The sequence below is a fragment of the Drosophila kikkawai genome, chromosome 3R (genome assembly GCF_030179895.1).
Source record: "Drosophila kikkawai strain 14028-0561.14 chromosome 3R, DkikHiC1v2, whole genome shotgun sequence".
Lineage (NCBI taxonomy): Eukaryota > Metazoa > Arthropoda > Insecta > Diptera > Drosophilidae > Drosophila > Drosophila kikkawai.
Genome location: NC_091731.1, coordinates 8,264,697 through 8,290,711, shown reverse-complemented (window position 1 = coordinate 8,290,711; position 26,015 = coordinate 8,264,697). Strand labels below are relative to the sequence as shown.

General features: G+C 45.9%; 7 protein-coding genes across 9 annotated transcripts; 2 read left to right on the top strand and 5 right to left on the bottom strand.

The window, feature by feature from the left end:
- Window positions 1-39: 39 nt before the first annotated feature.
- Window positions 40-7,163, bottom strand: Gel (Gelsolin). Of its 2 annotated transcripts, XM_017180551.2 has the most exons (8): window positions 7,038-7,163; window positions 4,735-5,000; window positions 3,882-4,074; window positions 3,280-3,354; window positions 2,422-2,617; window positions 648-2,359; window positions 453-578; window positions 40-208 (listed from the first exon to the last, which is right to left on the bottom strand). In XM_017180551.2, exons 2-8 carry the CDS (start codon window positions 4,749-4,751, stop codon window positions 149-151), a joined length of 2,379 nt encoding a protein of 792 aa, XP_017036040.1. In that variant the 5' UTR covers window positions 4,752-5,000; window positions 7,038-7,163; the 3' UTR covers window positions 40-148. The 2 variants fall into 2 exon arrangements, with proteins under 2 accessions (XP_017036040.1, XP_017036043.1); XM_017180554.2 differs by lacking the exon at window positions 7,038-7,163 and having other exon boundaries at window positions 4,601-4,741.
- A 174-nt stretch (window positions 7,164-7,337) lies between these two features.
- Window positions 7,338-9,550, bottom strand: abs (ATP-dependent RNA helicase abstrakt). Its single transcript, XM_017180535.3, has 2 exons — window positions 9,403-9,550; window positions 7,338-9,316 (listed from the first exon to the last, which is right to left on the bottom strand). The coding sequence occupies exons 1-2, from the start codon at window positions 9,469-9,471 to the stop codon at window positions 7,442-7,444; spliced, it is 1,944 nt and encodes a 647-aa protein (XP_017036024.2). The 5' UTR covers window positions 9,472-9,550; the 3' UTR covers window positions 7,338-7,441.
- Window positions 9,551-9,784: 234 nt separating this feature from the next.
- Window positions 9,785-17,605, top strand: eIF1A (eukaryotic translation initiation factor 1A). The gene is made up of 3 exons (XM_017180537.3): window positions 9,785-9,895; window positions 9,957-10,241; window positions 16,898-17,605. The coding sequence occupies exons 2-3, from the start codon at window positions 10,038-10,040 to the stop codon at window positions 17,138-17,140; spliced, it is 447 nt and encodes a 148-aa protein (XP_017036026.1). The 5' UTR covers window positions 9,785-9,895; window positions 9,957-10,037; the 3' UTR covers window positions 17,141-17,605.
- Window positions 13,191-14,697, bottom strand: LOC108084363 (anionic trypsin). Its single transcript, XM_017180536.3, has one exon. The coding sequence runs from the start codon at window positions 14,453-14,455 to the stop codon at window positions 13,454-13,456; it is 1,002 nt and encodes a 333-aa protein (XP_017036025.1). The 5' UTR covers window positions 14,456-14,697; the 3' UTR covers window positions 13,191-13,453.
- Window positions 17,606-18,185: 580 nt separating the features above from the next.
- LOC108084365 (uncharacterized) lies at window positions 18,186-18,825 on the bottom strand. Of its 2 annotated transcripts, none has more exons than XM_070287403.1 (2): window positions 18,642-18,825; window positions 18,186-18,564 (listed from the first exon to the last, which is right to left on the bottom strand). In XM_070287403.1, the coding sequence occupies exons 1-2, from the start codon at window positions 18,679-18,681 to the stop codon at window positions 18,287-18,289; spliced, it is 318 nt and encodes a 105-aa protein (XP_070143504.1). In that variant the 5' UTR covers window positions 18,682-18,825; the 3' UTR covers window positions 18,186-18,286. The 2 variants fall into 2 exon arrangements, with proteins under 2 accessions (XP_070143504.1, XP_017036028.1); XM_017180539.3 differs by having other exon boundaries at window positions 18,186-18,573; window positions 18,642-18,805.
- Window positions 18,826-20,679: 1,854 nt separating this feature from the next.
- On the top strand, window positions 20,680-23,659 carry LOC108084356 (WD repeat-containing protein 3). Its single transcript, XM_017180521.3, has 2 exons — window positions 20,680-20,915; window positions 20,977-23,659. The coding sequence occupies exons 1-2, from the start codon at window positions 20,758-20,760 to the stop codon at window positions 23,591-23,593; spliced, it is 2,775 nt and encodes a 924-aa protein (XP_017036010.1). The 5' UTR covers window positions 20,680-20,757; the 3' UTR covers window positions 23,594-23,659.
- LOC108084358 (stabilizer of axonemal microtubules 1) lies at window positions 23,651-25,802 on the bottom strand. Its single transcript, XM_017180524.3, has 3 exons — window positions 24,603-25,802; window positions 24,074-24,536; window positions 23,651-24,013 (listed from the first exon to the last, which is right to left on the bottom strand). Exons 1-3 carry the CDS (start codon window positions 25,554-25,556, stop codon window positions 23,961-23,963), a joined length of 1,470 nt encoding a protein of 489 aa, XP_017036013.1. The 5' UTR covers window positions 25,557-25,802; the 3' UTR covers window positions 23,651-23,960.
- Window positions 25,803-26,015: the final 213 nt, after the last annotated feature.

Sequence of the window (26,015 nt, the reverse complement as noted above, 5' to 3'; positions counted from 1 at the left end):
AGAAAAGTGACTCTCAAATAAAAACTTGAATCACAGTAATTACATTGCAAAGTTGTTTGCTTTATTATAAACGTATATTATATGGATTTTAGTAAGGCAAAAACAAACAATTTTTTGGTAGATTTTGCTGAGAATTAAAGTGGTACACCTAGACCTCATTGTTGGCATCCAAAACCTTCTGTTTGACGTCTTCGTAGGATTGCAGTGTCTGTAGATGGTCGAAAAAGATGGTCAAAGTTAAAGCAATTTTAAACATTTGTTTTTGCAGAACGATTTGACGTAATAAAGCATGATGCAAATGTATTAGTAGTCTACTTACGTATCGGAATGTCGATAGTTCTAAACATGCATAGTGACGTTACTGAGTTCTGATAATGTTAAGTACTTGGACGAACACCAACGAGTATTTAAGAATGGGAAAAATGGGTTAAGGCAATCCTCCGCACACTAACCTGCCAGTATGTGTCGTCCCATTCGGGGAACATGCGCTTGAAGACTCGCGGCTCTTGTCCCTGAGGAACACGGATTATGCTCACAGTGGCCATGGAGCGATCAGTAGGCTCCAATCTGATGTAACGCTGTGGGAAAAATAATCGTATATGTTTATAAATATTAATAGAACAAGTTGAAGATCGCACTGTATTCACCTTAGCCATGTCCAGAATCTTGGCGTTTTCCTCCTCTGAGGCGCCAGAGCCAACCCACAGGTAGATCTCGTCACCGGCATCCAGCAACATGACGTCATCGGAGTCCAAATCCTCTTGTTCGTACTTAGCCACTTCCTCGACCTTAACCAGTCCATTCGGTGTCAGGCGGCAGTGGAAGAGGCGCGGCTCCAGAAGCGGGCGACCGTGATCGACCAAGCTGCGATCATACTGACCCTCGCCGTTCAACTCCTCCCAGAAGTCATCGGGCTCGGCTCCCTCCTCCACCTGCTCCACCTCGGCATCATCCCAGTAGTGAGCGAAGCGCTCCAGTGCTGCATTTTTCTCGAAAGTGGATGCACCCAAACCATTCCAAACGTAGATCTTGTGCGACTTTGCGGACACCAGGGCAAAGGCATCTCCAGAGGCCAAAGAAGAACTGTCGGCGGGCACCTCGCTTGCGTGAATGTCGCTCTCAACGGTTCCGCGGATGCGGAACAGCTGTGCCGTCACAGGCAGAGCGGTGTAAGAGGCTAGGAGCTTTCCCTTGAAGATCTTATAGAAGTGACGCGGCTCGTGGCCCTGAGTAGTCAACACAAGAAGAGCGTTCTTCTCCACGGCAAGGGCCAGTCCGTCCTGGAAAGCACGGTCCTTGACACCGGCAGTGGTTTTCGCTCCCTGCCACACGTAGACAATGGAACCCTGCTCCCCGTTGTTGGCCTCGTAGTTGTAAGTAAGAACGTAGGAGCCGAAGCCCAGAAGAGGAAGGTTATCCTCGAAGGGAACGGTGTTGACCAGGATCTCACTGGAGCCTGGCTTCGCCACGTACTGCGTGATGGAATCAATGGCGTTTTGGCCATGATCCGGCATAAATCCAATGGCGCGACCGCCGCTCTTCTTCAGCTGCGTAACCACAGCATCAATCTCGTCGACATCAATGGAGTCATCGGATCCCATGGCCAAGGCCGACCGGATAAGACGAGTGTGCGCCATGCCAGCATCACGCCAGGTGGCAAAGTACTGCTTGAACGGAGCTGACTCGGCGCCCTCAACAATTCTGTGGATTTGGGTCCAGGCCGGATACTTCTTGGTGCGCAAGAACTCCTGGGCCTTAGCCATGGCGTCGGTCTTCTCCTTCTGCGTAGCACCCTTTCCAACCCACACAAAGATGCCGGAGCCGGTGTCCAGGATGAAACAGTCGCGCGTGTCGAGCATGGCCTGGGTCAGCGGCTTCTGGCCAATAGTGTCGACCACCAGTTTGCCACTAGCGTCGCTGATCTTGTAGAGAGTGACGGCGGCAGCGTCGGTCCTCTCAAAGGCTCCGTCCTCCTCGGCCGTCGACTCCTCGGGCACCTGGTCGGCAGAGCCGGATCCGAGCACGTCAAAGAACTGCTGCTTGTCGGCGTCAGTGCTGAAGTCATCGATGATCTGGACACGAGCACGGCCGTTGTGATCCTGGTCCCTGATCTGGTTAGCAGCACTGATCGCCTTCAGCTTCTCAACGCGCTTGGCCTGGGCACCCACGTAGACATAGATATCGTTGCCAGCATCCAAAATGAAGCAGTCACCCTTGTTCATGGAGGATACGGACAGATTCACCTGTCGCACGCGGACGTTGCGCTTGCCCTTGACCTGGAAGAGACGCTTCTGTCCCTGGGCGTTGATTTCCACGTGCTTGAACCCAGTTCCAACACCGCCCTGCTCGTAGCGAACGCCTGAGGGGATGAACAGATGTCTTGGTTAATTATTTGTCTGAAGAGTCTACGACAGGTCTTACCATTCTTAAAGTAGCCAAGGAACAACTGCGATTCGTGGTCTTGCACTTCTCGATGCTGAACAGGAGCTCCGTTCAACAAGTCATCCAACTGAACGGTGAGGATAGCGGCAGCTCCAGCCTCATCCGTAGAGGTCTCTGAGCCCAGCCAGAAATGTACGTCCCAGGAAAGTTTCTTGTCCTTTTTGTTTTCAATTGTCTGAAAAAATGTATAATTTATTTTAGGTTTTCTTCATGTATACGAAAAATATATTAGAATCGATTAGATGAAAGTTAGGAATCTTTTTATTTAAAATTTGAGTAAATTTAATCGTAGGTCTTTAGTACTTTGGTAAAATATGTATAAGAAGAAAGGAAGCTAACTTCGGAAGAATTAAGAATCGATCCTTTCCTGGTCAAATTAATAGGAAAAACAACAGGAATTATATTAAAAAATAATACCATGCAAGGGTATAAAAAGTATTGTAGTGTCAAAGTATAAAGAATTGATCACAGAAAATCCTATTCTCAGATAAAGGCATTGAAGTCACAGTTATTTAGACAACTGGATGAAACCTTTGTTAATCAGAACAATTACTCTTTCGTCTTGGTTAACACGTATCACATTTTAATGTCATTTTATAATGACTAGCTCTTGTGTGATTAATGTGTATTTCCGTTGAAATAAGCAGATATTATCTCAGATTAACAGGCTGTTGACATTGTATTCGTAAAACAGCATATCCGACCCTACAGAGTATTTGTGTGTCGCTAAAGTGTCAACAACCTCCGTTGGGACAATTCAAACTTCTAGCCCAATTTAGCTTGCTCTCCAGCGTTAAACAATTACACACGTGAATATATGTATCAAAATTTACTTACATTTAGAATTATAAACGAGTCTCCAGTGTAGAACTTGCCATAATTATTTTTCGGATAGGCAACGGGTTCGAAGTTCTGGAAAAAGTCAAATAAATTATGTGAGAAATATAGGAATGAATGTTTATGAAATGAGTGTTTGGAAATTCTGTAAAACTCGTTGTTCTATTAATATGCACAGTCAAAATATTTATTCTAGGAAGCGCCTCATGCGCCTCGCATTTAAAAGTGAAAGCATCCGATTCCGTGAGGTTCATAAATTTCGATAATGTCCGAGTTAATTAACCCGAGATGCGATATATACATGACGATATATGTATATAGTACACTTTCCAATTACGAACATGTGGCAGCCACCCTGCGTGAATTTAGCATAGAAAATGGGAAATCAGCAACTCTGATGGCACGAGCCACGAATAGGGAGCATGCTCCACCCGCTTTTTGCGCCGCTGGACGACTGCATGAGCTCCCCTGCAGAAGCAACGCATTCGTGCGTGGGCGATGAAGTCTAGCGAAGCGATGTAAACAAGCGCCAGCTATTTATAAACACTCTTCTTTGAACTCGCACCAAAGTGAAATTAAAGCCGAAAATACACTTAATTTACCTCGATCCGCCAGATCTCCATGCCGGGAGTGCGGCCAGCATTGGCGAAAGCCGGATGCATGATGCGTCTGCCGGGCTGCTTGCTGTTCTGACCGGAGGGCTGGATCTGGCCGGTTTGAACGGGGAACGCGGGACGAGCGTTGAGGGTGCCGGCTGAGGAAAGACTGGCCGATAGGGCAACCAGTACCAGCAGGCTGAAAGTAGGAAAGCAGATAGATAAGCCTTATCCGAGTACCATTATTTGTTTTCGTAATTCGCCAATCGAACTTTACACAGTTGTAACCGGTTCCGATACCGGGGTGAAGGTTTTTTCGCTATAACTCAACCTTGCATCCTTTGAGCTTTCGAGATAAAATATCATTTATGGGGTCAGAAATAACCATAGAACCCTATGGCTTCAAGCATTGATTTGGATAACAACCGATTTATTAAACATATAGACTTTCATCTCGATTTCTCAAGCGACAAGCACATCCATATATCTGTGCAGTTGAAATACGACCAAAAAAGGTCATAAAAAATAGACACACCAAAAATGTCACATGCTTTGAAGGAGAGCCCCGACAATGAGTAACAATTGTACAGTATGTGCAAACACATGTCTGAATACGATGTCTATTCTGGAGCTCTCCAAATTATTCCGCTTCCAACACGCCTTTTGACAGACTCATTAGCGGTTTTAATTGCCCTCCGCAGGGTAACTCCTACCAACGCACTTACATTTCAAACGAGATATTTTACTGACGGTTGGCGTGCGTCAGCTCTACTATTGTTTACACTTTTGAAACCGACTCGGAGCAGGTCTTGGGAACTCTAATGAAGCTTCTGGACAGCGAACTGCTCGCTTGCATTACCTTATGATGACTGCCATGGTGGCGTCGCCTGGCGCTGCCTTTTCGCGATTCTCTTTCTCGTGTCGTCGGCGGCGGCGCGGTGGTGTCGGAGGCGGGGAGATCCCCGAGAGCTTTGTTTATTGTTGCGATAAATATAAATGTGCGTATATAGTGCGCGCTTTCATATACACTATATGAATGTAGGTTTGTATTCAGCTTTGTTTTTATCGCAGTGTTTGCTGTTCAGGCCAAACAGAGATGATTGTTCCCAGCGTCGAGTGTTTGAACTGTAATTTTTAGTTAGTTTTATTAGTTAAATAGTTTAAATAAGGTTATAAAATTTTATAGATACCTACAAAAAGAAACACTATTTATGATCTTGTGGCTAACGGAAAAAACGAAGTACAAAAGATACCTGACAGTGTGCTTGACTATGAGAAACCCGGAACATAAAGCATTGTACATTTATTAAAAAAGAAAACAAACACTTACATATTTAGTAACAAGGTTTAAGACGCAGCTAACCGTTTGAGCCATGTGTGAGCGAGATAGAAAGATGGTTACAGCTTGGTTATCTTATATTTCCCATGCTAACCATACAATTGTGATTAAATTTGTAAGAAAACGATCATTAGAGTATTTATTATCCACATAAACTCGATGATCAATAATAAATACTCTATGGAGTCTGAGGTTCCATTTTCAGCCTATAGGCTGTATGTTATAATGCCCTTGTGCACGGTGGCTACTGAATAAAAAACTTGTGTGAGTTACATGCTTATGTAAAATCAGTAAGTATAAACTTATGTACCTTGTAACATTAGAATATTCTAAATCATTGCAAGCTAAAACATATATTTGAGTTTACGAACGCTTTTACATTTGATACAACACAACTTAATAAAAAAAGACAGTTTCCTTTGTTTTATTACCAATAAAAAAAATACATTTTCATATTGTTAAAACAATGCATGTTAAGAAGTTGTCATCCTATCAGATATGATATCATTGTTATATCTACAATGTACATCTGATTTTGGGATAGAGTAAGGCCAGCTGCCGAAGCTGTGAACCAAATGTCAGCACGCATGCTTTTACAAACTGCTTTTCAGATAATTAGTTTTGCGACATTGCGGCTTGACTCATCTGGGATGATATCATGATTGCCAAGGCCAAATGGAAAGTTCGTGCAGGCCTTTCTTGCAACAGGGTAACATATAACCCAAAAAATATAGGCCTTGTTCCCGTTACCTTAGCACTATAAAAAAAACTTGTATTCCTCAAAAGAGCAACTGGGTTTAAATTTGGAAGTATGTTCACAATCCAAATTTAATTATTTTTAAAAATAAGGAAAGCTATTCCCAACATATCAAAACTTGATCGTTTAAAAAGAATAGTTCTCTAGATGTACATATCTGAAGACGAGAGTTCTAAGTTAATAGCTTGTAAACTTTTCGAGAAAATCTCTTAGAAAGTGTGTCATGCTGAAGTCGATACATTATCTACATATAGTGCGTTACAAAACTTTGATTGAAATTTGAATACCCTGCAACCATGTAGAAAGTATTTGCAAACGGGAACAGGGCTGTTTATTTTATTTCAGCCGAACGTGTACATATGTTCAGTGTTCGTATTTGCCTTTTTTAAGATCACGATTCTCCCGAGGCAGCACTCATAAATATTATCAACGGGTTTCGAATATCAATTATGCTTATTTATGTGTACCTTTGTATGCTTTTGTGTATTTATGCCCAAACAAATATTGTAGTTTACTCAAACCAGCTCATCAGGCTCATCAATCACAATTAATAGGAAGTTAGACGTGTCACAAAAAGTTAAGTCGTTTAGAACCACATTTTTTCAAAAGGTAAAAATTAGAGAAGAATTGCCTACAAATTCCGTATATTTAATTTATTTTCTTGTTCAAAATAACGAAAAAATATATAATTTAAAGGCTCTAGCTGTGACTGGAAAGCAGCCAGAAAGTACGCAATGATTTGAGAATCTGTTTTTATATATTTCCTTTACATACACAAGTCATTCCTAATCATACGTTTTAACCTTAGTTCAGTGATTACTTAAGCATCAGCTCCTGATAAGATGAGCTCAATAATCTGTGTATGTTTCGGCTGACAATCAACAGTAGCGATTTGTAAATACTTGCATTTTCATTATGGCAATCAGCCTAATTCTGTACATAGTCTGCTTTGTTTTTTTAAATCCCCTTTACTCGACCATTTGCCCCAACATACATCAACTTTAGCTAACCTGATCGGAGACAATTAAACAAATTAGCCCCTCGGGGAAGACAATTGAACACTTACCGTAGAATAGATAAATACGATCGGCGCAGTATCAAACAATCGGAATGGGAACTGAGAGCGAGGTGTGAACCACTGGTATCGACTCGAGACACTGAAGGAAAGGCAAAGCTCGTCTTCGCTTTTATAAAAGTCCGCTCAGAGGCAAGCCGCGCTCACGGCGTAAGACGGCCCGCTCTCCGGGGTCGTATGTAGATGATTGATAAGCCAAAAGCTCGGGGTGATAAGCAACACAACCTCAAACCGTAAACAAAGTGAAAACAATTTTTTAGAAAATTCCCAGAATTCAGGTTGAAAGTCTCCTTTTGTTTTACTTATGTATGTAAACATATATGTAAGAAATCTATTTAATCCCTTTGTCAACTAATGTACAATTTTCTTATAATTATGCAATCGGTGGCCACAGATTAGTAATCCGCCGCAGTGTTCGACAGATAGTCCCGGCGTCCGATGTTCGAAGCCTGTTTGTTTTGCACGGCCTCCAGCTTGGGGCACTCTGTGATCCGATGGCCCAGGCCGCCGCAGTAGGTGCAGCCATGTGAGTCGCCCAGGTCCAGGTGCTGGTGCTCCGCCTCTGGCGCCAATTCGTCCAAGAAGTCGGGCACTTGCTGTTTGGCCTCGATAAGCAAGTGCTTTAGGTCCAGAAGAACGGACTGTTCGGTGATCTTGTTAATCAGCGTGGTAGCCAATCCCTTAGTGTTGGACCGACCTGTGCGACCAATTCGATGCACATAGTTTTCGATATCGTCCGGCATGTCGTAGTTGATAACGTGCTGCACGTTGGGAAAGTCCAGGCCCTTTGAGGCCACATCCGTGGCCACCAGAACGTCCTTTTTGCCCACGCGATAAGCGTCAACGGCTCGCGACCGTTCCTCCTGGTCCTTTCCGCCGTGAATGGCGACCGCTTCCACGCCCTTCAGAAGGAGGTATTCATGTATGCAGTCCACGTCCTGCTTTTTCTCGGCAAATATCAGCACGGGCGGCGCAGTCTTCTGTAGACAGTCCAGCAGATATACCACTTTAGCCTCCTGTTTCACGTACTCAACCTCCTGGGTGACGTTCATAGACGCTGCTCCGGCGCGACCAACATTTATGGTAACTGGCTTCACGAGCGCCGAACGAGCAAAGTTTTGGATCTTCTTTGGCATAGTCGCAGAGAAGAGAAGCGTCTGGCGTTGGCCCTTGAAAAATGAGAATATCGTGCGCACGTCCTCCTCGAACCCCATGTCAATCATCCTGTCAGCCTCATCCATGCACAGGTAGCGGCACATGTCCAGCGTCAGAATCTTCTTGTCTAACATGTCCATAAGACGTCCTGGCGTCGCCACAATAATGTGCACTCCTTTGGATATCACGTCCAAGGCCTCGCTTACTGGTAATCCGCCCATGGCCAAACAGGAGCGCACCTCAGGCATGCCGCAGGCCTGCAAGTGCTTGCTGTAGTGCTGAATAATCTCGTGCGTCTGCTTGGCAAGCTCCCGAGACGGGCAAATAATTAGTCCGTAGGGGCCCTCGTTGCGTTCAAAGGGCAAGCTGTACTCTTGCTCCAGAGCAAACATCACCACAGGCAGCACAAAGACTAGTGTTTTTCCGGAGCCGGTAAAGGCAATGCCAATTAGATCGCGACCCGCCAGTACAGTGGGCAATCCTTGAATCTGAATAGGTGTTGGAGTCTTGATTCCCTTGGCCGCGAGGCCGTTTAGAATGCCTTTGGGAAACTTCATCTCTCGGAAACTGCGGATTGGTGGACTAGGATTCTCTCCCTCGACAAGGATTCTCAGCTGCTGGCGGATCTGTTGCCGCTCCTCTTCTGGCATGGCTTCAATGTATCTGGGCGGTCGCCAGGAAGTCTTAATGGGTTCCTCGTACTGAATACCTTTCGCTAACTCTGCCACGCCCATCAGGGCCTTTTGTTGGGCAATGCTTTCCATGATCTTCTCTTCCTCGCGGAGCTGCTTTTCCACGGCGCTCAGTTTCTTGGCCTCGGCAATTTTCTTGAGCTCTGTATGTTGATCCAGCAGACTGATGTTATATTTCCGGCCATAGGTCTCCGCGTCGTGGGCTCCCTGGTAGTCATCATCGTTTTCATTTTCGCTGGATGACTTGGGCTGCGCCGTCTCTGAAGCTAGTTGTACGATACGGCCCAGTTTTACCATGTGCTGCTTTTTTCGTTCCTTCACCGGAACGTACGGCACGTAGTCCTCGTTGTCCTGCTCCCCGTCATCGGAGGACTTTGAGGATCTGCGGTATCGCTTTACTTGGGACATATCAGCGAATTGATTCTATGGTTTTTAATTTCATGCGATTGTAAACAAAACATATGAATATAAATTTGACATTCGCGTTGCAACGGCTTTATTAGTGTTACCAGGTTTATCAGAGTATCCATTTCAGGAGGATTAATATAGGTGTTTCCACTAGACAGGATTTCGAACATTGTTTGGTGATTTTAAAAATGTATTCAGAAATTTCGTATGGGTACAAATTATTTGTGTATTTGTTCTTAAAAAATATTCCTTCTCCATGCAAGAATATTAACTGTTTTATTGAAACTGATAATTAGATAACGATGACCCTGGAAGGAAAGAGTGAAACTTGTTACAATGTTATGAACCATTTTTGTTTTATAGATTGCATAATGTAATAATTTTCAAGAAATAACTACTTTAGTCAGTAATTAGGTTTAGAATCTCTATAGTAAGATCATTAAATTTATATGTGATTGTAAAAACGGTATTAAAATTGTATTTCTTGAAACTAGTATTCAATTTTAGACCGTATGGTATTTTAAGGCGATTTCGGCGCGGTCACACTCCTTTTCACTTTAGCGAGGCGAAATCTGTCACATTTTTGACAAAATTGTAAGTTTTAATAAATTCTTGTGCCAAATTCGCCCGTAACAACGCTTTACTCCCTCTCCAGTCGGTGATTAACTGTTTAATACTGCACTTGAGCATCGGTGAAACCCCGCAGACAGCAGACAGCTAAAACAACAGCACCAAGATGCCCAAGAATAAAGGAAAAGGTGGCAAGAACCGTCGTCGTGGTAAGAACGAGAACGAGTTCGAGAAGCGTGAGCTGATCTTCAAGGAGGACCAACAGGAGTACGCACAGGTGACCAAGATGCTGGGCAACGGTCGGCTGGAGGCAATGTGCTTTGATGGCGTCAAACGCCTGTGTCACATTCGGGGGAAACTTCGCAAGAAGGTGAGTGTGTGGAGCTCTGCTCTCTTTACATTTCGCCACTCTCTCTTTTAGCTCGCGTTCTCTTCGGCGGCTCTCTTGGGGTGTTTGCTCTGGCATTGATTGCCACCGAATGCGACGTATTTATATTTATTTATTTGTTGTGAACAAAATGCAAGTACATACAATGACAGGCTGTGGCTGTGTGTACCTTTGTTTTTGGGGGTCTTTTGCCAGTGCTCAACTAATTCGCAATTTTGTTGCTTCAACTTTTAGTAGTGCCTCGTCATTCGATTTACCTTCCCATCGTTGGCTTTCCATTGGTCCATTGTGCGTAGGAGTCACCGTCCTTGCTCCAGTAGATAAACAAAGGAGCGCTCGGGTCGTTATTCCCCTCTTAATACATAATACACATGTGCTTATGCATGTAAATGCCCTTCAAATAACGAGCATTGCGAATCAAACAATTTATTCATGGCAAATTTAATTTTCCTTAAATGTGTGATTTTTGTAATAGTATTAAAGATCTATAAGCGATTCCCTGGGGTTACTGAAAACTGATTTCATTCACACGGTTTTATTTACCTCGGAATTCCTTAAAACAGAATGACCACCATTATTTTGTTTATTACAGTTTACAATTTATAATTTTAGATTGAATACTTCCATTGTATCATACCGATTCCCGATGATAACTTTCAAATTATAAATTCATTTATAGTAAACACTAATGCTAAGCATGTAGTTATATATAATATGTTTTAAGTGAAACTCATTAGTATTCAAGGACAATGTTTATTTGATCACTTTTCTACGAAAGAATATGTTCATGTAGCCCATGTCTTCTCTGCATACACACTATTTATTGTATGTATTCGCCTGCATTTTAATGGCAACTTCAGTTACCTGATAACTACTGCGAAAATCCCCTGGGCAAGTTAATAAAAGTAGGTCTGCAGTTGCAGTTCTGTCCCCTTATCGCGCCTACCTGCGTCGGCCTTGTTCGTGGTCGAGGTAATGGTTCTATCCGAATAGCGATTAGATCGTGCTTCCTTTGAAAGGCATGAGCGCACGTCAGATTTTGGATGGTGCTTCACCACCCCGCAGGAGACGCGCGTCATAAATGCGATTTTCGATCGGCAACGTCAAGATTCCTAGCGTAACTAGTGACGTCTTCAGCGGCTGGCTGTCAAGTAAATGTACAAGACCAGAAGTGGAGTCCAATCAAAGATAAAGGAAATTAAAACAAGATGCTATAAATAAGGGAACGTAACCGAAAACTGAACGGGGAAGAACATGTTTCAGGTTAATTGGTAGACGCAGTCGAGCCGTAAATGCAAATAAGCGAATCGAAATCATTAATGGAGATAGCAATCATTGTTTGCCCTTCAAATTCCAATGATACTGGAGTTCTGTTTGCAACTTCCAACAATCACAACGATGAAATTCTCTTGGAACTCACTTTTAAAAAAGATTACCTTTTGAAATTTGTACTTCGAACAAATCCAGGTGAAAGAGTTTTAGTGCCACGTGAGTTGGAATAAAAAGAAAGAAAAACTCATTCAACATTCTGACTTGACAAATAATTCTTGGATCGAATTTCGGACATAGGGCTGAGTATCAGCATTTATCTAATCTCTTGCTGAAAGTCAAGCCGAAGACATTGCTACGAACATGTTTTATACCGCGACGCAATTTTTCGATTTCTAATTTGCGATTTAAATCTCCATGAAAGGGAATGTTAATCCTGCTTGATACCACCACCTCGGCCGAGAATTGGCTTATGTAAAATTTCGTTGTTGTTAGGAAGGTAGGGGATGCGCTCTGTGCAGGTGCCGTAATTAACATTCAATTAGCCCCCTTATCTCTCAAGTAGTTGGCGTCAGGAATTTATTACTAGATTTATGGGAGGTTCTTCAGTAGATGTACGACAGCTAAAACTTTTTCAGTTCGAATTTCCCCGAAAATAAGTGTTCTTTACCTTGAATTTATCTGTAGAATTTAATACACTTGCTAGTATAGCTAGGAAACCAGGAAACAAAAGTAAATTCCATACAGTTTAATAAATAATATTACATAAATATAAATAATGTTGACATAATACGCATTAAACAGTGGTTATTGATTATTCTCTGTTCCTGTGTATATATTTTTTATTTAATTTCTTTTATTCGTTATCTTTAGCCAAGAAAATCCATAATAATTGATGTGATCATTGCACACTATTTGAATACCTCATGGCCTCCTTGTGTGGGGCTTCACCTGCGCTATCTTCGGGTCATCTGTCAAATTGAATAATTAATAATTCCGAGAATCGCGGAATTACAACTTTCTGCCAGCCCAATTACTCAGTCTTTCCGAGGGCTCAAAGTGCAACAGTTGGACGACTCCAAGGTTCAACGAGCTCGCCGCGAGATGTCTAGACCCAATTTTCGGTGGCAGTAAACAATAGAAGTGCCATACTTTCCCCTCGAATGTCAGTCAATCATCCAGAAGCCAGCTGATGGCCCCAATTTAGCGCGCTTTACGAGCTTCCTGCTAATCTACTAACAGATCCTAATCTTCTGACATGCTCTGCATGCGCTCTCTCCATTCCCTTTTTCGGCCCGACGTGCTGCTCGTCGGGAGCATGACTAATGCATGGCGAGGCGCTAGCGGATTGTGTATGCTTGCCACCCCTCTGAACTCCGCCAGTTCCGCCCTCAGCAACAGGCAACCAACTGGAATCTTATCTTCGTTGGCTTATTTCACAATTAGCTCCCACTTGGGCCAGAAGGAATGCCTTCTCCGCCTTCTCCTTTCAATTAAATCTGCGCAATTTGCTTAGGTCCGCACTGTAAGTGGAGCATTCCCCAATGGAGCGATTATAATTAGATAAAAAGAAAAGGTTGACTTTCTTTTTTCGTGATCCCTTTGCTATTGCTCTATTTTCGTACATATTTGCTTAGCTAGATAGCTAAAAATAAGAAGGGGTTTTCTCTTTAAGTATTCACAATTTTATTCATGTTTTTGTTTGCTTAAACTACAACTTAAGTTACTAGAATCAGAGGCAGTATACAATTCTATATTTGTTCGTCTTAATCGCCTAGTGAGATTAGCTAGAGAATCTACATATTTTTCTTTGGGATTTTTGCATCTTTTGTATTTTTTTTTCAGTTTTCAGTTTTACTTTTTCGATATCTTCACATTCGAGCTCATTTTCGTGGGTTCATCCATCCCTCCTTCCGCCCATCACCTTACATGATCTGGGTGGCTGTGCTGATGACTTGGTTGATCCAGTCCGTAAAGGCGGAGACTCGGACAAAGACCGAGGGAGCGTTCTTCTGGCCGCAGGGCATCTTGCCCCAGGACACGATGCCGATGACAATGTTGGCCTGCTCGAAGCGCTCCTCGCAGCACTGCTGTATGAGCGGTCCACCGGAGTCGGCGGTGCAGATACTAACGCCGCCGGTCAGGGGACCAGTGCACAGGTTCGTCTCGTGCAGTTGGAGTCCGGAGCGGGCGAGGATCTGCTCGCACAGCTCCATGTCTAGGATGGGCATGTTGGCCTCCTGCAGTCGGTGCGGATAATTGGGAACGGCCGTCATGGAGACATTGCCCCAGCCGTACAGGGTTCCGTAGCCATCGGGCTGGGCATCCTGCTCCGGCAGTGTCGCTGGCTGGACGTAGTTGTCGAAGACGAGCGGCTCCTTGGTGTAGATCAGGGCGATGTCGTAGGGATTCACTCCGCCCAGGTAGAGCTCGTGGCGCACGTAGTAGTCGATGTGTCGCATTTGGATGTTGGCTGCCTCTCCCCTCTGGTCGTGGATATCGTGGCTGCCCGCCACAATCACCGAGTTCTCCACGGTCTGGGGTGAACTGAGGCAGTGGGCCGCCGTCAGGATCCAGTGCTCATTGATGACAGTGCCGGCACAGTAGTGAACCAAGCCCTGGTCGGGTGTCATCATCTGGATGCTGACCACGTAGGGCGCCGAGTGGGGAGTCGCCTCCCGCTTGGCCAGGAACTTCTTGCTCCAGTGCGTCTGTCGCGGTGCTTCCAGAGTGCTAATCCGGTTCTCCAGCAGCCCGTAGGCAGCTAGGTTCATGGCCATGGTGTGGGCTGCTCCAGTGCCGCTGCCGCCGCACTTGCGGACGGTGGGCAGCTGCATGGAGCCGGATGAGGCTGAGCTGAGCACCACCATAATGCTGGCTATGGTGGTCAGCAGGACCGAGTAGATGCATCGGTAGGATAAGAGCATGATGTCCTCGCTCTGGTAGCACGCGCCGCACGAACCAGTTGAGTAGTAGTAAGTAATTTTGACGGATTTGGGGTTTGGTGGGCGCGATTCGTTGGGGATTCGATCGCGACTGTGTTTAGCTTTTCGCCCTTGCTTTGGCGTGTCGATAGCACTTCACTTGTATTCCGCTTCGCTTTGGCATGGAATTCACTTTTTGCGGCCCGATTTTGCCGTTTTTCTTGTTTGAGGTGTCTCTTGCTTGGTGCCGGTTTTCAATTTGCCCGACGCCAACGAGTGGGCCTGTATTTATAGGGAGGTCTCTCCGCAGAGAGGTCCCCACCATTGGTGGCTCCTTATCGCCAAGAAAGCGGTAGGGAGGTGGGTTCTCTCTCGCCCATTATCGTTCGCTATCAGTGACGAGCGGCAAGATAGCGAAAATTCGGCGAGTGCCAATCGTTTTTCTGAGGTTCTGCCTTGCCCGCGAATTGTCCTACCTCTGTGAGAGATGGCCCTCTAATCGGTCGTAATCTCCACTAGCTTGGCTCTCGATTATGTAAGACCAGTGCGTACCCTTAGATAAGAAAAGCGTGGCAAGCAAACACTAACTTTGTCCTGCATTGGAAATTCATGCTGGACACAATAACATAATTATGCGAAATCATATTAAAACATTTTATAAAATTCTCCATTTCTGGAACATATGACCGTTATAGAACCGTTTATGACGCACTGAATTCCAACCGAATTGGGCCGAATTATGGTTTAGCCCACTGAAAACAATATCTGTTGTGAATCAGCGTATAAATGTTTATAGCTTTACAACTTGAAGGCTCAGAGTGAATCGGATTTAATGGAATGTTTCGATATATTCATGAGCGATTAGGGAACGGCGTTCAAATTGCCTTTTCCTTACCCTAATGCCAAGGCCAAGATTTCTCAAAAAAAAACCAGTGCAAACCTGTGCACAGACTGGCCGATAAGAATCGGAAGTTCAATGATGTCTATGGCTATATATAGTATAATATCGAGACCTGCTGCCTCGAATACCAAACCCCTGACGGGGCAAACACACACTCGATCACTTACTCATTGGCACACCACATTGCAATCAATCGAGGAACTGGGGCTTCCCGGCCAGCTGCCTTCGCTGGGGATTGTGTGTGCCCATCTAGCCAATTGCTTCGCTTATCTCCTGGGGATCGTAATAGGGCAATTTCGATTCAATTTAGTCACGCCTTTCGCATTGGCATGATCTATCGTGTTTGGTTTTCCGCGACCAAGGGAATACTCTGGGAAACAGATAGTGATGGCGCGACGCCATCTACTTGGTTATAGTGGATGATAAATACTCCAAAGTTCGTTTATTGGTTTATTTCTAGCGGGCGTACGTAATGAGGGAATTATTCGCGCGCGGCTACTGTCGTCGCTCCGATTCCGTTTAATTTATTTTAAAGCCCACCCTTCTCGGGCTCGTATCGTCGCTTATCGATCCATACGTGGTCAGAGGAGCCTATCTATGTGTCATCCTTGGCTTTTGGAATTTATATTGCAGTATTGGCGGTAGAACTCACTACCGACAGGAAGTATTAGAGGAGAGGAAGTGAATTTATGAATGAATTGGAATGTATTGAATCACTCCACGAATGCAGCTTGTCGCAGGTCGTTGACTTCGTCGACGTTTGCGTTGAGTTCACCAGTCCGTAGGATCTTCCCTTGACGTCACAAATGGGAAAATCTCAATCCTCCTGCGTAATTCGCATCTGATTAGGGGAATGTTTGCTCAAGAGGCTTTTGCTGCTTGTGATCTAGGCTGAGATATAACGCAGCACCGAATTTCGGTCAGCTCGTGATTGGCTTTGAGATATGTCAGGGAACGGGTTATCTCTTCGGTAGCGAAATTCTCCGTCTTTCGTGGAATTAGCCACTGCCATTCAAGTCACAAGCTATCTGTGCTATGTGACTCCTAACGCATTTTGGGGCGTGTTCTGGTCTAATCTGAGTTCCTGCACCGCACCCTCTTGTTTTATCACTGATCGAGTTCCACTTGAAGCGTGCTGATTGCGATCCACGAGGAGTTAATTATTTCAAAAGTCTCGTGAGCTCCTCCCTCTCAGCCTTGTGAAATTGCCCCCAAAACAATGTCCACCGATTCGCTCTTTTTATTGAATATTTATTTTCGTATTGAGTAGAACCTTCTTCTTTGCCAAGGTCAGTTTGCGAGCATGCCACAATCGTTGCGCACGTTTGTGAAATTCCCAAGAACCGAGGGGTCTTTGCTCTACGCCATAGATCAGTTATCTTTTATCTACTATCTGTGTTACACGGAATTCGAGCTGCAGAATTGTTGTTTGCTTTTCCCCAAGAGGAATTACTCACAACGCAAAAATACGTGGTCTTTCCCAAAAAAAAAAGTTCAAGATAACAGTGTTTTTAAGAAGCATTCCCTCTTTACTCTCGTTTCAGGTGTGGATTAACCAGGGCGACATTATATTGGTCGGATTACGAGACTACCAGGACTCGAAGGCGGACGTCATCCTGAAGTACACTCCGGACGAGGCCAGGAACTTAAAGACGTACGGCGAGTTCCCCGAGTCGGTGCGCATCAACGAGACAGTCACATTCGTGGAGGACGGCTTCGACGAGGACATTGAGTTCGGCGACGAAATCAGCTCGGAGGACGATGCCGATTCCGTTGACAACATCTGATTAACAAGAAACAAGGTGACGTCGGCAGGGACGGCGGCAGGGGCAGCACCAGTAGCAGAGTCACTTCGAGAATAGGGAATTTAACAAATTGTAAAAAGCAGAAGCAGCGAGTAGACCGAATCCTGTTCGAGAGATCCAAGCAGACCATCCAACCAATCAATCCAATATCCACAGTGGCGGCGGCGGAGAGAGAAGCAACAGAAACCAAAACGGACGGCGATCAAACTTTCTTTATTCAGTTAGTTAGTGTAAAGCCAAGGTCGATATTCTATAAAATTTCTCGAAGCTTTTATTATTCAAGTAAAGTAAGTTCAAAAATTCAAACGATTCAAATTATTTACGGCCGCCGTTAAGCAACAAAGAAGAACAACAAAGTGTGTAAAACAAATAGTGAAACTGTTAAGCAGAGCAAAACAATGCAGCTTTCCCTTAACATTATTTGAATTAAAAAAAAGGAAAAACAAACGGATATAGTTATTATTTTACCCAAATGAAAAAATTAATCAACAATGAAAAATGCAGTAATTAAGTAAACTTACAACTCATACAAATATGTATAGGAGTTTAGAGCAAACAATAACACTAATGTCTAAGGCAGGAAGGTGATCGTGCGTATGAACAAGAAGGAGCAGGTTAGGGAGTTTCAATTGTAGCTAGCGAGTAAGCAAAATCAATCCATGAGTTCTCTCCAGATGAATCTGGTCTCCATCCACCACCCCTGAAGTGTTCCTTCCCAGCATTTCGTCTCACGTTTTGTTTACCCTTAAACATAAACTTTTTTTATATTTGAATGGTTGGTTCTTTATAGCGACATCTCATATTCCGAAACCCCCTTTTGTTTTTGCTGTCCGTGCATTCAGTGTCCTCTCTATTTTAGTTGTAATCGAATTCGAAACGAGCGGGATGAATGTGTAAGGAGTACCCAGACTATTATTGATTTTTGTAATGAGTTGAACTCCAAATAAATGGCGTTGATTAACCCGAATGCAAAACAGCAAAGAGCCCCAGTCGTTTTCACTTCTGCTCAAGTTCAAAGGGCGCTTAGTTACAATTCAAGCTACAGTTTATTTGTTAAATGCAGGTTAATTCGAACATTTCAAGTGATAAACCTATCCCGACTCATTTGGCACTGCCGCGACACACCTCTTACAGCTCCTCGTGCCGCGAGGGGAACTTCTTGAGGATTGCATGGTAAAGGTTGTAGAAGGCGTACACTGAGACCGTGATGATCACCAGCAGAGCTCCCCCAAAGGCAATGCTCAGGAAGTTGCCATCGATGATGCCCGCCGATCTGTGCCGCTTGGTGGAAAATATCTCCTCCGTGGTGGCGGGATTGTTCTGCTGCTGGGCCGTCCGCTCCGCCATTAGCCGCTTCATGGTGCTCAGGCGTTCCCGCAGCACCTCCACGGATTCCGAGTCCAGGTCTGATGTTCCTGCGGAAAGTTGCAGAGTCGTGTGGCATGGTCAAGGAAATAGAATAACAATAAAGGTGTGTGGTTACCAGTTGACTGGGAGGCGGAAGCACTGGGATATGCAGACATTATCAACTCCTTATTAACTATTCTATTTTATTTGTGCAAATGTTGCAGATGAAGCTGGTCAGAGTCTTTTCTGAGGTTTTGGGGTGGGTTCTCATACTTGCTAAGAACTATAAATGCGACGCAGGCGCGATACGAAAGCAAGATATTAGGGGTATTCACTCAAGAAATCAATTATTTTTCAAGATAAACTTTTGTTCGCCAACCTTTAAACTGAAAAATAAAAAAAAAATATTTTATTTTAATACTTAGTAATGGATTGCACTCAACCAAAAATATGACCGAGGTTTCTTTTATTTTATAGTAATTCCAAAATTTAAAAAAAAAATTAAAATTATTGCTTAAACGGGGTTTAATCTTCTCAAACTTTATTATCCGTTTTAACAACTTTTTATTGAGAAACAAAAGTTGAAGCGCTATCCTAGCCTCCAACAGCCGATGGCCATACATTTCAAAGGATATTCGGGGATATTCCTATGCCTGGTGAATTTGCTAACCGAATCACGTCCGTAAATACTCTTCTATCGTATCAATTCAGAATTGAATGATCGGTCACCCTGCCATGGCGCCGCACTGGCTGTCCATCCAAGACTGCCGACAATGACCACCAGGCAGCTGGGGAGAAAGGGCTTCTGGATGGGACATTCGACTATAAAATCTTCCTAGCTTACCTCAAGTATGCAGGGGGATTCATCTTGTTACTGAAGTTCTAGATTTGATTAAAAGTCAAGACTGATGGCTGATCCAACAAATGGTCCTGTTTTATAGGACCTCTTATCTTTCAAAAGAGATGTAATACCACACACTTTAATATTAATTAAAATTAAAAGTCGAATTCCATGTAAGAATTCTTGGAACACTTCATTTGTACATTACTTTTTATATTTATTTACTTATTTATTACCTTGAAACTGTACCTGCAACTGGCGTTTTTAAATTGCATTTTTTTATAATGTAATATATTAGGTGCTAATAATGAAAACAATTACAAACAAAATAATGAGATGGTAAGGGGCTCTGGCTCGTATATTACTACAGGGGTCAGAGGTAATTCAACGCAGTTAAATATTTTTCCAGACTTTCCAAAGAAATCAACTCAATGGAATGCAAGAATTCTAGGAACTAAAACTTGGCCATATTAGCCAAAAAATAAGAATACATCAAAGTTTTAAAGTTTAAAATTTAAACTCTTTTAAAAGGAAAGCTACCTTCGGCAAGCTAAAAACTTGCAGTTTGCACCTGAATCAGGGTGCCACGTTTTAAATCGACCATAACTAAGCAAAAAAAACATTATTTTTAAGACAGTAAGGTTTTTTGTTTGTCTACATTACGTTAATAAATCTAAACCGTGATGCCATACACTTAATAAATGTTGACTGCCAAAAGTCAAGTTTGTGAAAGTGCGCCTATCTACAAATACATATAATATAATAAATAGATTTTAATCAAAATTAAGAATATGTTAAAAACAATGAATTTATATTAATATTCATTGCATTTGCATCATTACAGTCATACATAAACAAATCGTTCCTATGACAGCTTTATGATATAGTTGTCCAGCTAAAATAATTACTATATATATATATATATAGTTGTCCGATTTTTAGAATAGTAAAAGCAAAATTCTTAAACTAAAAAAAGTAACAATATCTTTGAGCGAGCAAATAACAATAAATGAGAATCGGCGAAACTAAATTTTTCCTTGTTCAATTTCGAGCGATTGCTTGGCATGTATTTGATACATATATTACAATAGTAATTTGATTTGAATCTTCTGTACCCCTGACTAAAATTATAATAATCTGCAATGGTATAAAGACAAAAACATGTAATACAAATTTTACGAAAAGGTTGACATTTGTATGACACTTTATATTCTTTGATTCGCACAATTTCGTCATCTATTTTGGCGGTTTTGAGTTTGGGTAACACTCAGTGATGCGACTTAAGCCGTTTTTAGCTACTTTTCTGTCCGAAAATGATGGCAGCACTGCTGAAGTGGGGCGGTCACACTACGTAAACACGTGAAACGCGCTCTGTTTATTTCGGTTTGATTTGTTATTTAGATGCTGCAAAATGGGCTTAACTAAACAATATTTGGCGTACAGAGCTATAGATAGCTTTAATATCATCTCATCCGGACGCGCCAATGTGAACTTTGCCGTTGTCGACAAGACGGAGGGTCGGTATGTGGCCGCTCCAGCCGCCGAGAATGTAATTCTGTGGGACCTGCGGTGAGTTTTGAGCACTTGTCCTTTAAAAACCAATTCCTATTAAGCAGTGACTTATTCGTAGAATGGGGGACCGCAAGCTGACGCTGCGCCGCGAGAAGGTTGAGGTCACCTGCCTGCGTGTGTCGCCGGATCATCTGCACATTGCCGTGGGCTATGCGGACGGCATGGTTCAGATCTTCGACATTAGTTCGGAGCGTTACTTCGATCCCATCTGCTCGCTGGCGCTGCACAAGAACGCGGTAAGCGTCCTGCGGTACGATATGCAGGGCATGCGATTAGTTAGCGGTGGGCTGGACACCGAACTTCTGGTCGTTGACGTCGTGGAGCAGGCGGGCAGGGCGAGACTAAGCGGCCACAATGCCGCCATTACGGACGCTCACTTCCTGCAGCGCCTGGTGGAGGAGAGCGTCGTGGTGAGCTGCTCGAAGGACACACAGATTAAGTTTTGGAATTTGGAGACGCAGTTTTGCTTCAAGACCATCGTGGATAACCGCACGGAGGTATGGGCTCTGGCCTTTATCGGCGATTTAATGGTGGCGGGAGCCGGCGAGAGCGGCATGAACGTGTACCGCCTGAGGAAGCAGGAGGGAGCAACAATAGCCGAGACCCTGGAATCGGCCGTAGAGGGCCTGTCTATAGACGACGAGGACACGATAAGTCCCATCAGCGTGAGCAACTGCGGTACCATTCAGCGGGCAGGCAAGGGACGCACCGTTAACTTGGTGACCGACCCCAGCGAGCGGGTGCTAAGCTGCCACGGCACCAACGACCTAATCGAAAACTTCTACATCTGCACGCCGGAAGAGGTAAAAAAGCGGCTCAGCAAGCGCCTGAAAAAGGAGAAGAAGGCCGCCGAGGAGGACGCATCTGGTGATGGTGCCAAACTCTGCACTGAGCAGTCGCTGAGCGACGAGATCAAGCGGTTGGAAAGCGTGCGAGCCAAGCAGAAGATCAAGTCCATCGATGTGGTCTTGGGACAGAACCAAGAGCTTCGTGTTCTGGTCAGTCTGGCCAACAACAGTCTGGTGCTATACTCCCTGGAAGCTTCTATTAAGACGCGCAAGGCAGCCGATCCCAGCGTGAAACTGCTGCGGTCACTCACCCGTCTTGGCCACCAGTCCGAGGTGCGAACCGTGTGCTTTAGCAACGATTCCCTGGCCATTGGCTCGGGAGCCGGGGAATCCTTCAAGTTCTGGGACCGCGATGCCATGCAGTGTCTGCGCACAGTACCGACGGACTACATCCTCTGCTCAAGGTTCGTGCCGGGCGACCACTACGTGCTGCTGGGCATGAAAAGCGGCAAACTGCTCATTGTTGATGTGGCAGCAGCCGATGTCGTGGAGGAGATCCCAGCGCACGACAGCGAGTTGTGGTCCATTGCCCTGCTACCCGATCAAAAGGGATGCGTCACCGGAAGCGGAGATACCACAGTGAAGATCTGGACATTCGAACTGATCGACTCGGGCGAGGACGCCGCGCAGACCAAGGTGCTGTCCCTTCTGCACAAGAACACACTCAAGCTAGAGGAGACCGTGCTCTGTGTGGGCGTCAGTCCGGATATGAAGTATCTGGCCGTGGGCCTGCTCGATGCCACCGTCAAGGTGTTCTTCCTGGACACCTTCAAATTTTACCTGTCTCTGTACGGCCACAAGCTGCCCGTTCTCTGCCTGGACATATCCTATGACTCTAATCTAATCGTGACCGGATCGGCGGACCGCAACGTGAAGGTGTGGGGCCTCAACTTCGGCGACTGTCATCGCTCCATCTTCGCCCATGATGACTCCGTGATGAGCGTGCAGTTTATACCGAGGACCCATATGTTCTTCACCTGCGGCAAGGACGGCAAAGTAAAGCAGTGGGATGGCGACTCCTTTGAGAAGATTCTCACCCTGCCCGGCCACATAGGTGAGGCGTATTGCCTGTCTGTGTCGCCCAACGGCCGGTACCTAGTCACCTGCGGCTCCGATCGGACACTCCGGATGTACGAGCGCACGGACGAGACGATTGTGTTGAAGGATGTTCAGGAGGAGGAGCGCGAGCAGCTGGAGAACGAGCAACTGGCCACGGGCGAGGACAATGCCGTGCCCTTGCTTCCTGGTCTCAAGATGCCATCCCGCAAGACGGTGGGCTCGGAGCAGTCCGCCGAGTCCGTTCTAGAGTGCCTGGAAATTTGCAAGCAGTTCGAGCTTGAGTCTGAAGAGAAGCCGGAACTGCATCCCCTCATGCAAGCTCTGCAGGCGAAGAACCCCGTCGACTTCCTGGTCAGCACACTCGTGCGGATACGAGCCTCCGATCTGGAGGAGGCGCTCTTGTTGCTCCCCTTTTCCAACGTGTGCGAGGTGCTGGAGCGCCTGCCCACCCTGCTGGCCCAGCGACCCGATCAACTGGAGCTGCTCTGTCGCGTCACCATCTTCCTGTTCAAGGTGCATATGAAGCCCATTGCGGCGGCCAAGACCATGAAGCCGCTGCTGGTCAAGCTGCTCTCCATGCTGAAGCGAGATGTCGGTCAACTTAGGGACATCTTGGGCTGGAACTTGCACGGCCTGGCCCTGCTCCAGACCGAGGTGGAGCAGCGCGAGGGCGTCCAGCTCTTCCGAGAGGCGACGCAGGCGCGCAAGAAGCGCGACAAAAGGCGCAGGGAAGCCGGCAAGCGGCGCCTGCAGATCCAAATGCTCTGAGGCAGAATCCTCTTGTATATTGTATTTGTAATAACGTAATAAAAAGGCTAGTTAGTGTATGGTACAAGATAATTTGTGGATTTACTGGATCTACATATATATTCTGTGAACATCATCAATTTTTTGGGAGTACTGCGCCACAATTCGTTAGCGAATCGATCGCTGGAAGACTTTCAATTTTCTATGGACACAGAGACATGGCAATCGGGTGGCGGTAGTAATTCAGGTGCAAAGAGTTCAGATTGCCAAGCGAGGAGCGCCGATCCCCAGATATTTAAAAGCAACACAAACGTCGACTGGAAGATTTTGGACTAAACACGTAACATAAAACGAGGGATTCGCCTGCCACTCCGAGTGAACTGCGAGCTTAACAAATGCCTGCTTTGGGGAAACCATCGCCGCCGCCAGTTCCACAAGGACCTGTGTGCGATCATTAAAGGTTACTGGAAAAACGGAAAAAGTTTAAGTATGAAAGGTTACCGCCACAACGTTGGAAGGCACCGGGCGGCCCGTAGCTGAGCTTCTGAATCGTGCACTTCTCAATGGGACCAGATGGCCGGCAGTAGGAGGTGTATCTGGCCCAGGGCAGCGGCTCCTTGGGCGGAATGCAGTTGGGCAAGTAGCTGAGCTTGTACGTGGTGCACTTCTCCATCGGGCCCTCGTTGCGGCAGAAGCCCTGGCGCGGCCGGACGGACTCGGCCCGTGGGAAGCAGGTGACATCCACCGGCATGTACGACAGCTTGTTCACAGTGCACCGCTCCATGGCACCGGTGGGTCGACAGAAGGCGGTGCGCGGCATGATCGGTGCCCGTCGCACATGAGGCTTGGCTACAAAGTCGTGCTTCTGGGTGGTCATCGCATACATGGGTCCGTCGAAGCGCAGCCCGTTCTCCATCGGGCGGATGGGCGGAGTCCGCTCTGTACAATTTGGCTGGTAGGAGAGCTGACAAGCAAAGGTATTCGGTTAGTTTTCCTGTCTAATGAAGCTATAGCTATGGGTGTGCACTACCTTCTGAATGGTGCACTTCTCCAGCGGGCCTGTGGGCCGGCAGAAGGTGTCTCTGGGCAGCACGGGCTCCGGCTTGGTTCGCGAAGCATCCACCGGCATGTAGCTCAGCTTATAAACCGTACTGGCGGTACCGGAATCGTTGCCGCAGAAGCGGAGCGTCGTCAGCGGCATCACCGGAGCAGTGCGCGCCTCATTGCAGTTGGGCATGTAGCTCAGGTTGTAGGTGGTGCACACATTCGAGTAGCGCGGCGGCACACATCGGATCTTGTCGGCCCAGGGAGTGGGCTCCTTGGCCGGCAGACAGACCGGCATGTAGGACAGCTTCTGGATGGTGCAGCGCTCCATGGGTCCCGCTGGCTTGCAGTAGTGGGAGCCCTGGGTCATGGGCTTGGGCGGCGGATTCTGGCACACGTCAATTGGCATGTAGCTCAGCTTCTGGATGGTGCAGCGCTCCATGGGGGCGTTTGAAGTGCAGATGGCCACCCGCGGCATTATAGGATCCCGCTTGACTATTCCCTTGGGCACGTAGTCGTGCTTCTGCGAGGTCATCGCATAGATGGGACCCTCAAAGCGTAGCCCACTCTCCATGGGAATGATGGGCGGTGTCCGCTTCACCGGACAAGGCGGCATGTATGACAGCTTCTGGATGGTGCACTTCTCCAGCGGCGCGGTGGAGGCGCGGATCTGGGAACACGGCATCACGGGACGGGCCCTGAAGTTGTCGCCACAGTTGGCGTAGTAAGAACGCCGGTAAATCGTGTCCGTGTCCAGTGGCGCCGTGGAGCGCATAAAGTGCGACTTGGGCACAATGGGCATCGTGCGAGCCGGCTGCTGATAGCAGCAGCCTGCGTAGTCACCGCAATCGCACGGCGGACATGTCGACCCCGGCGGGCACGGGGAGAAGTCGGTCGGAGCCTGGCAGGGATCGCCAGCATTGGCGCAGTCGCCCGACATGGCAATAAACAGTGGTAACTTACGGTCGGGGGAAGGGAACAGAACGCCGAATGGTTGTGGAACTCAACGGAAACTGCGCAACTGCCGAGGAAAATAATTTTGGCTTTGCTCGGATGGAATCGGAGAACGGAGACACTTCCAACACGACGAAAGGTAATTTGGCTTGGACAGACAGAACGGTGACGACGAAAGGTTTCCCGATGTGTTCTATGTATTTAGAGAATATCCAATGAGTTGGGAACATGCTCCTCCCTCCAATGAGTGAAGTTGAAAGCCCAGCCCACCCAGGCAAACTGGATACGAAACATTTAGTTATTTGTTTATCATCTTCATATATTTCTGGCTTGCATTCTCCATTTCTAGGCGGATATCCTGATACTCTGATAGGTTTCGACAAGATGGGTCCTACAAGGGCTTGTGGGGCACATGGAACACGCGGGAACTTCAACAAATAATATA

Excerpts from the sequence above, each read along its gene's own strand:
- LOC108084365 (XM_017180539.3), bottom strand. The coding sequence starts at position 18,681 with ATGTCTGCATATCCCAGTGCTTCCGCCTCCCAGTCAACTG. Across the intron at positions 18,574-18,641 it reads TTCCGCCTCCCAGTCAACTG|GAACATCAGACCTGGACTCG; the intron begins GTAACCACACAC and ends AACTTTCCGCAG.
- LOC108084356 (XM_017180521.3), top strand. The coding sequence starts at position 20,758 with ATGGGCTTAACTAAACAATATTTGGCGTACAGAGCTATAGATAGCTTT. Across the intron at positions 20,916-20,976 it reads GTAATTCTGTGGGACCTGCG|AATGGGGGACCGCAAGCTGA; the intron begins GTGAGTTTTGAG and ends ACTTATTCGTAG.
- Gel (XM_017180551.2), bottom strand. Across the intron at positions 3,355-3,881 it reads TGGAGATCTGGCGGATCGAG|AACTTCGAACCCGTTGCCTA; the intron begins GTAAATTAAGTG and ends GACTTTTTCCAG. Across the intron at positions 209-452 it reads GGGACGACACATACTGGCAG|ACACTGCAATCCTACGAAGA; the intron begins GTTAGTGTGCGG and ends GACCATCTACAG.
- LOC108084358 (XM_017180524.3), bottom strand. The coding sequence starts at position 25,556 with ATGTCGGGCGACTGCGCCAATGCTGGCGATCCCTGCCAGGCTCCGACC. Across the intron at positions 24,537-24,602 it reads AGAAGTGCACCATTCAGAAG|CTCTCCTACCAGCCAAATTG; the intron begins GTAGTGCACACC and ends TTTGCTTGTCAG. Across the intron at positions 24,014-24,073 it reads TGCCTTCCAACGTTGTGGCG|GTCCTTGTGGAACTGGCGGC; the intron begins GTAACCTTTCAT and ends GATCGCACACAG.
- abs (XM_017180535.3), bottom strand. The coding sequence starts at position 9,471 with ATGTTCGAAATCCTGTCTAGTGGAAACACCTATATTAATCCTCCTGAA. Across the intron at positions 9,317-9,402 it reads TGGATACTCTGATAAACCTG|AATCAATTCGCTGATATGTC; the intron begins GTAACACTAATA and ends TAAAAACCATAG.
- LOC108084363 (XM_017180536.3), bottom strand. The coding sequence starts at position 14,455 with ATGCTCTTATCCTACCGATGCATCTACTCGGTCCTGCTGACCACCATA.
- eIF1A (XM_017180537.3), top strand. The coding sequence starts at position 10,038 with ATGCCCAAGAATAAAGGAAAAGGTGGCAAGAACCGTCGTCGTGGTAAG. Across the intron at positions 10,242-16,897 it reads GGGGGAAACTTCGCAAGAAG|GTGTGGATTAACCAGGGCGA; the intron begins GTGAGTGTGTGG and ends CTCTCGTTTCAG.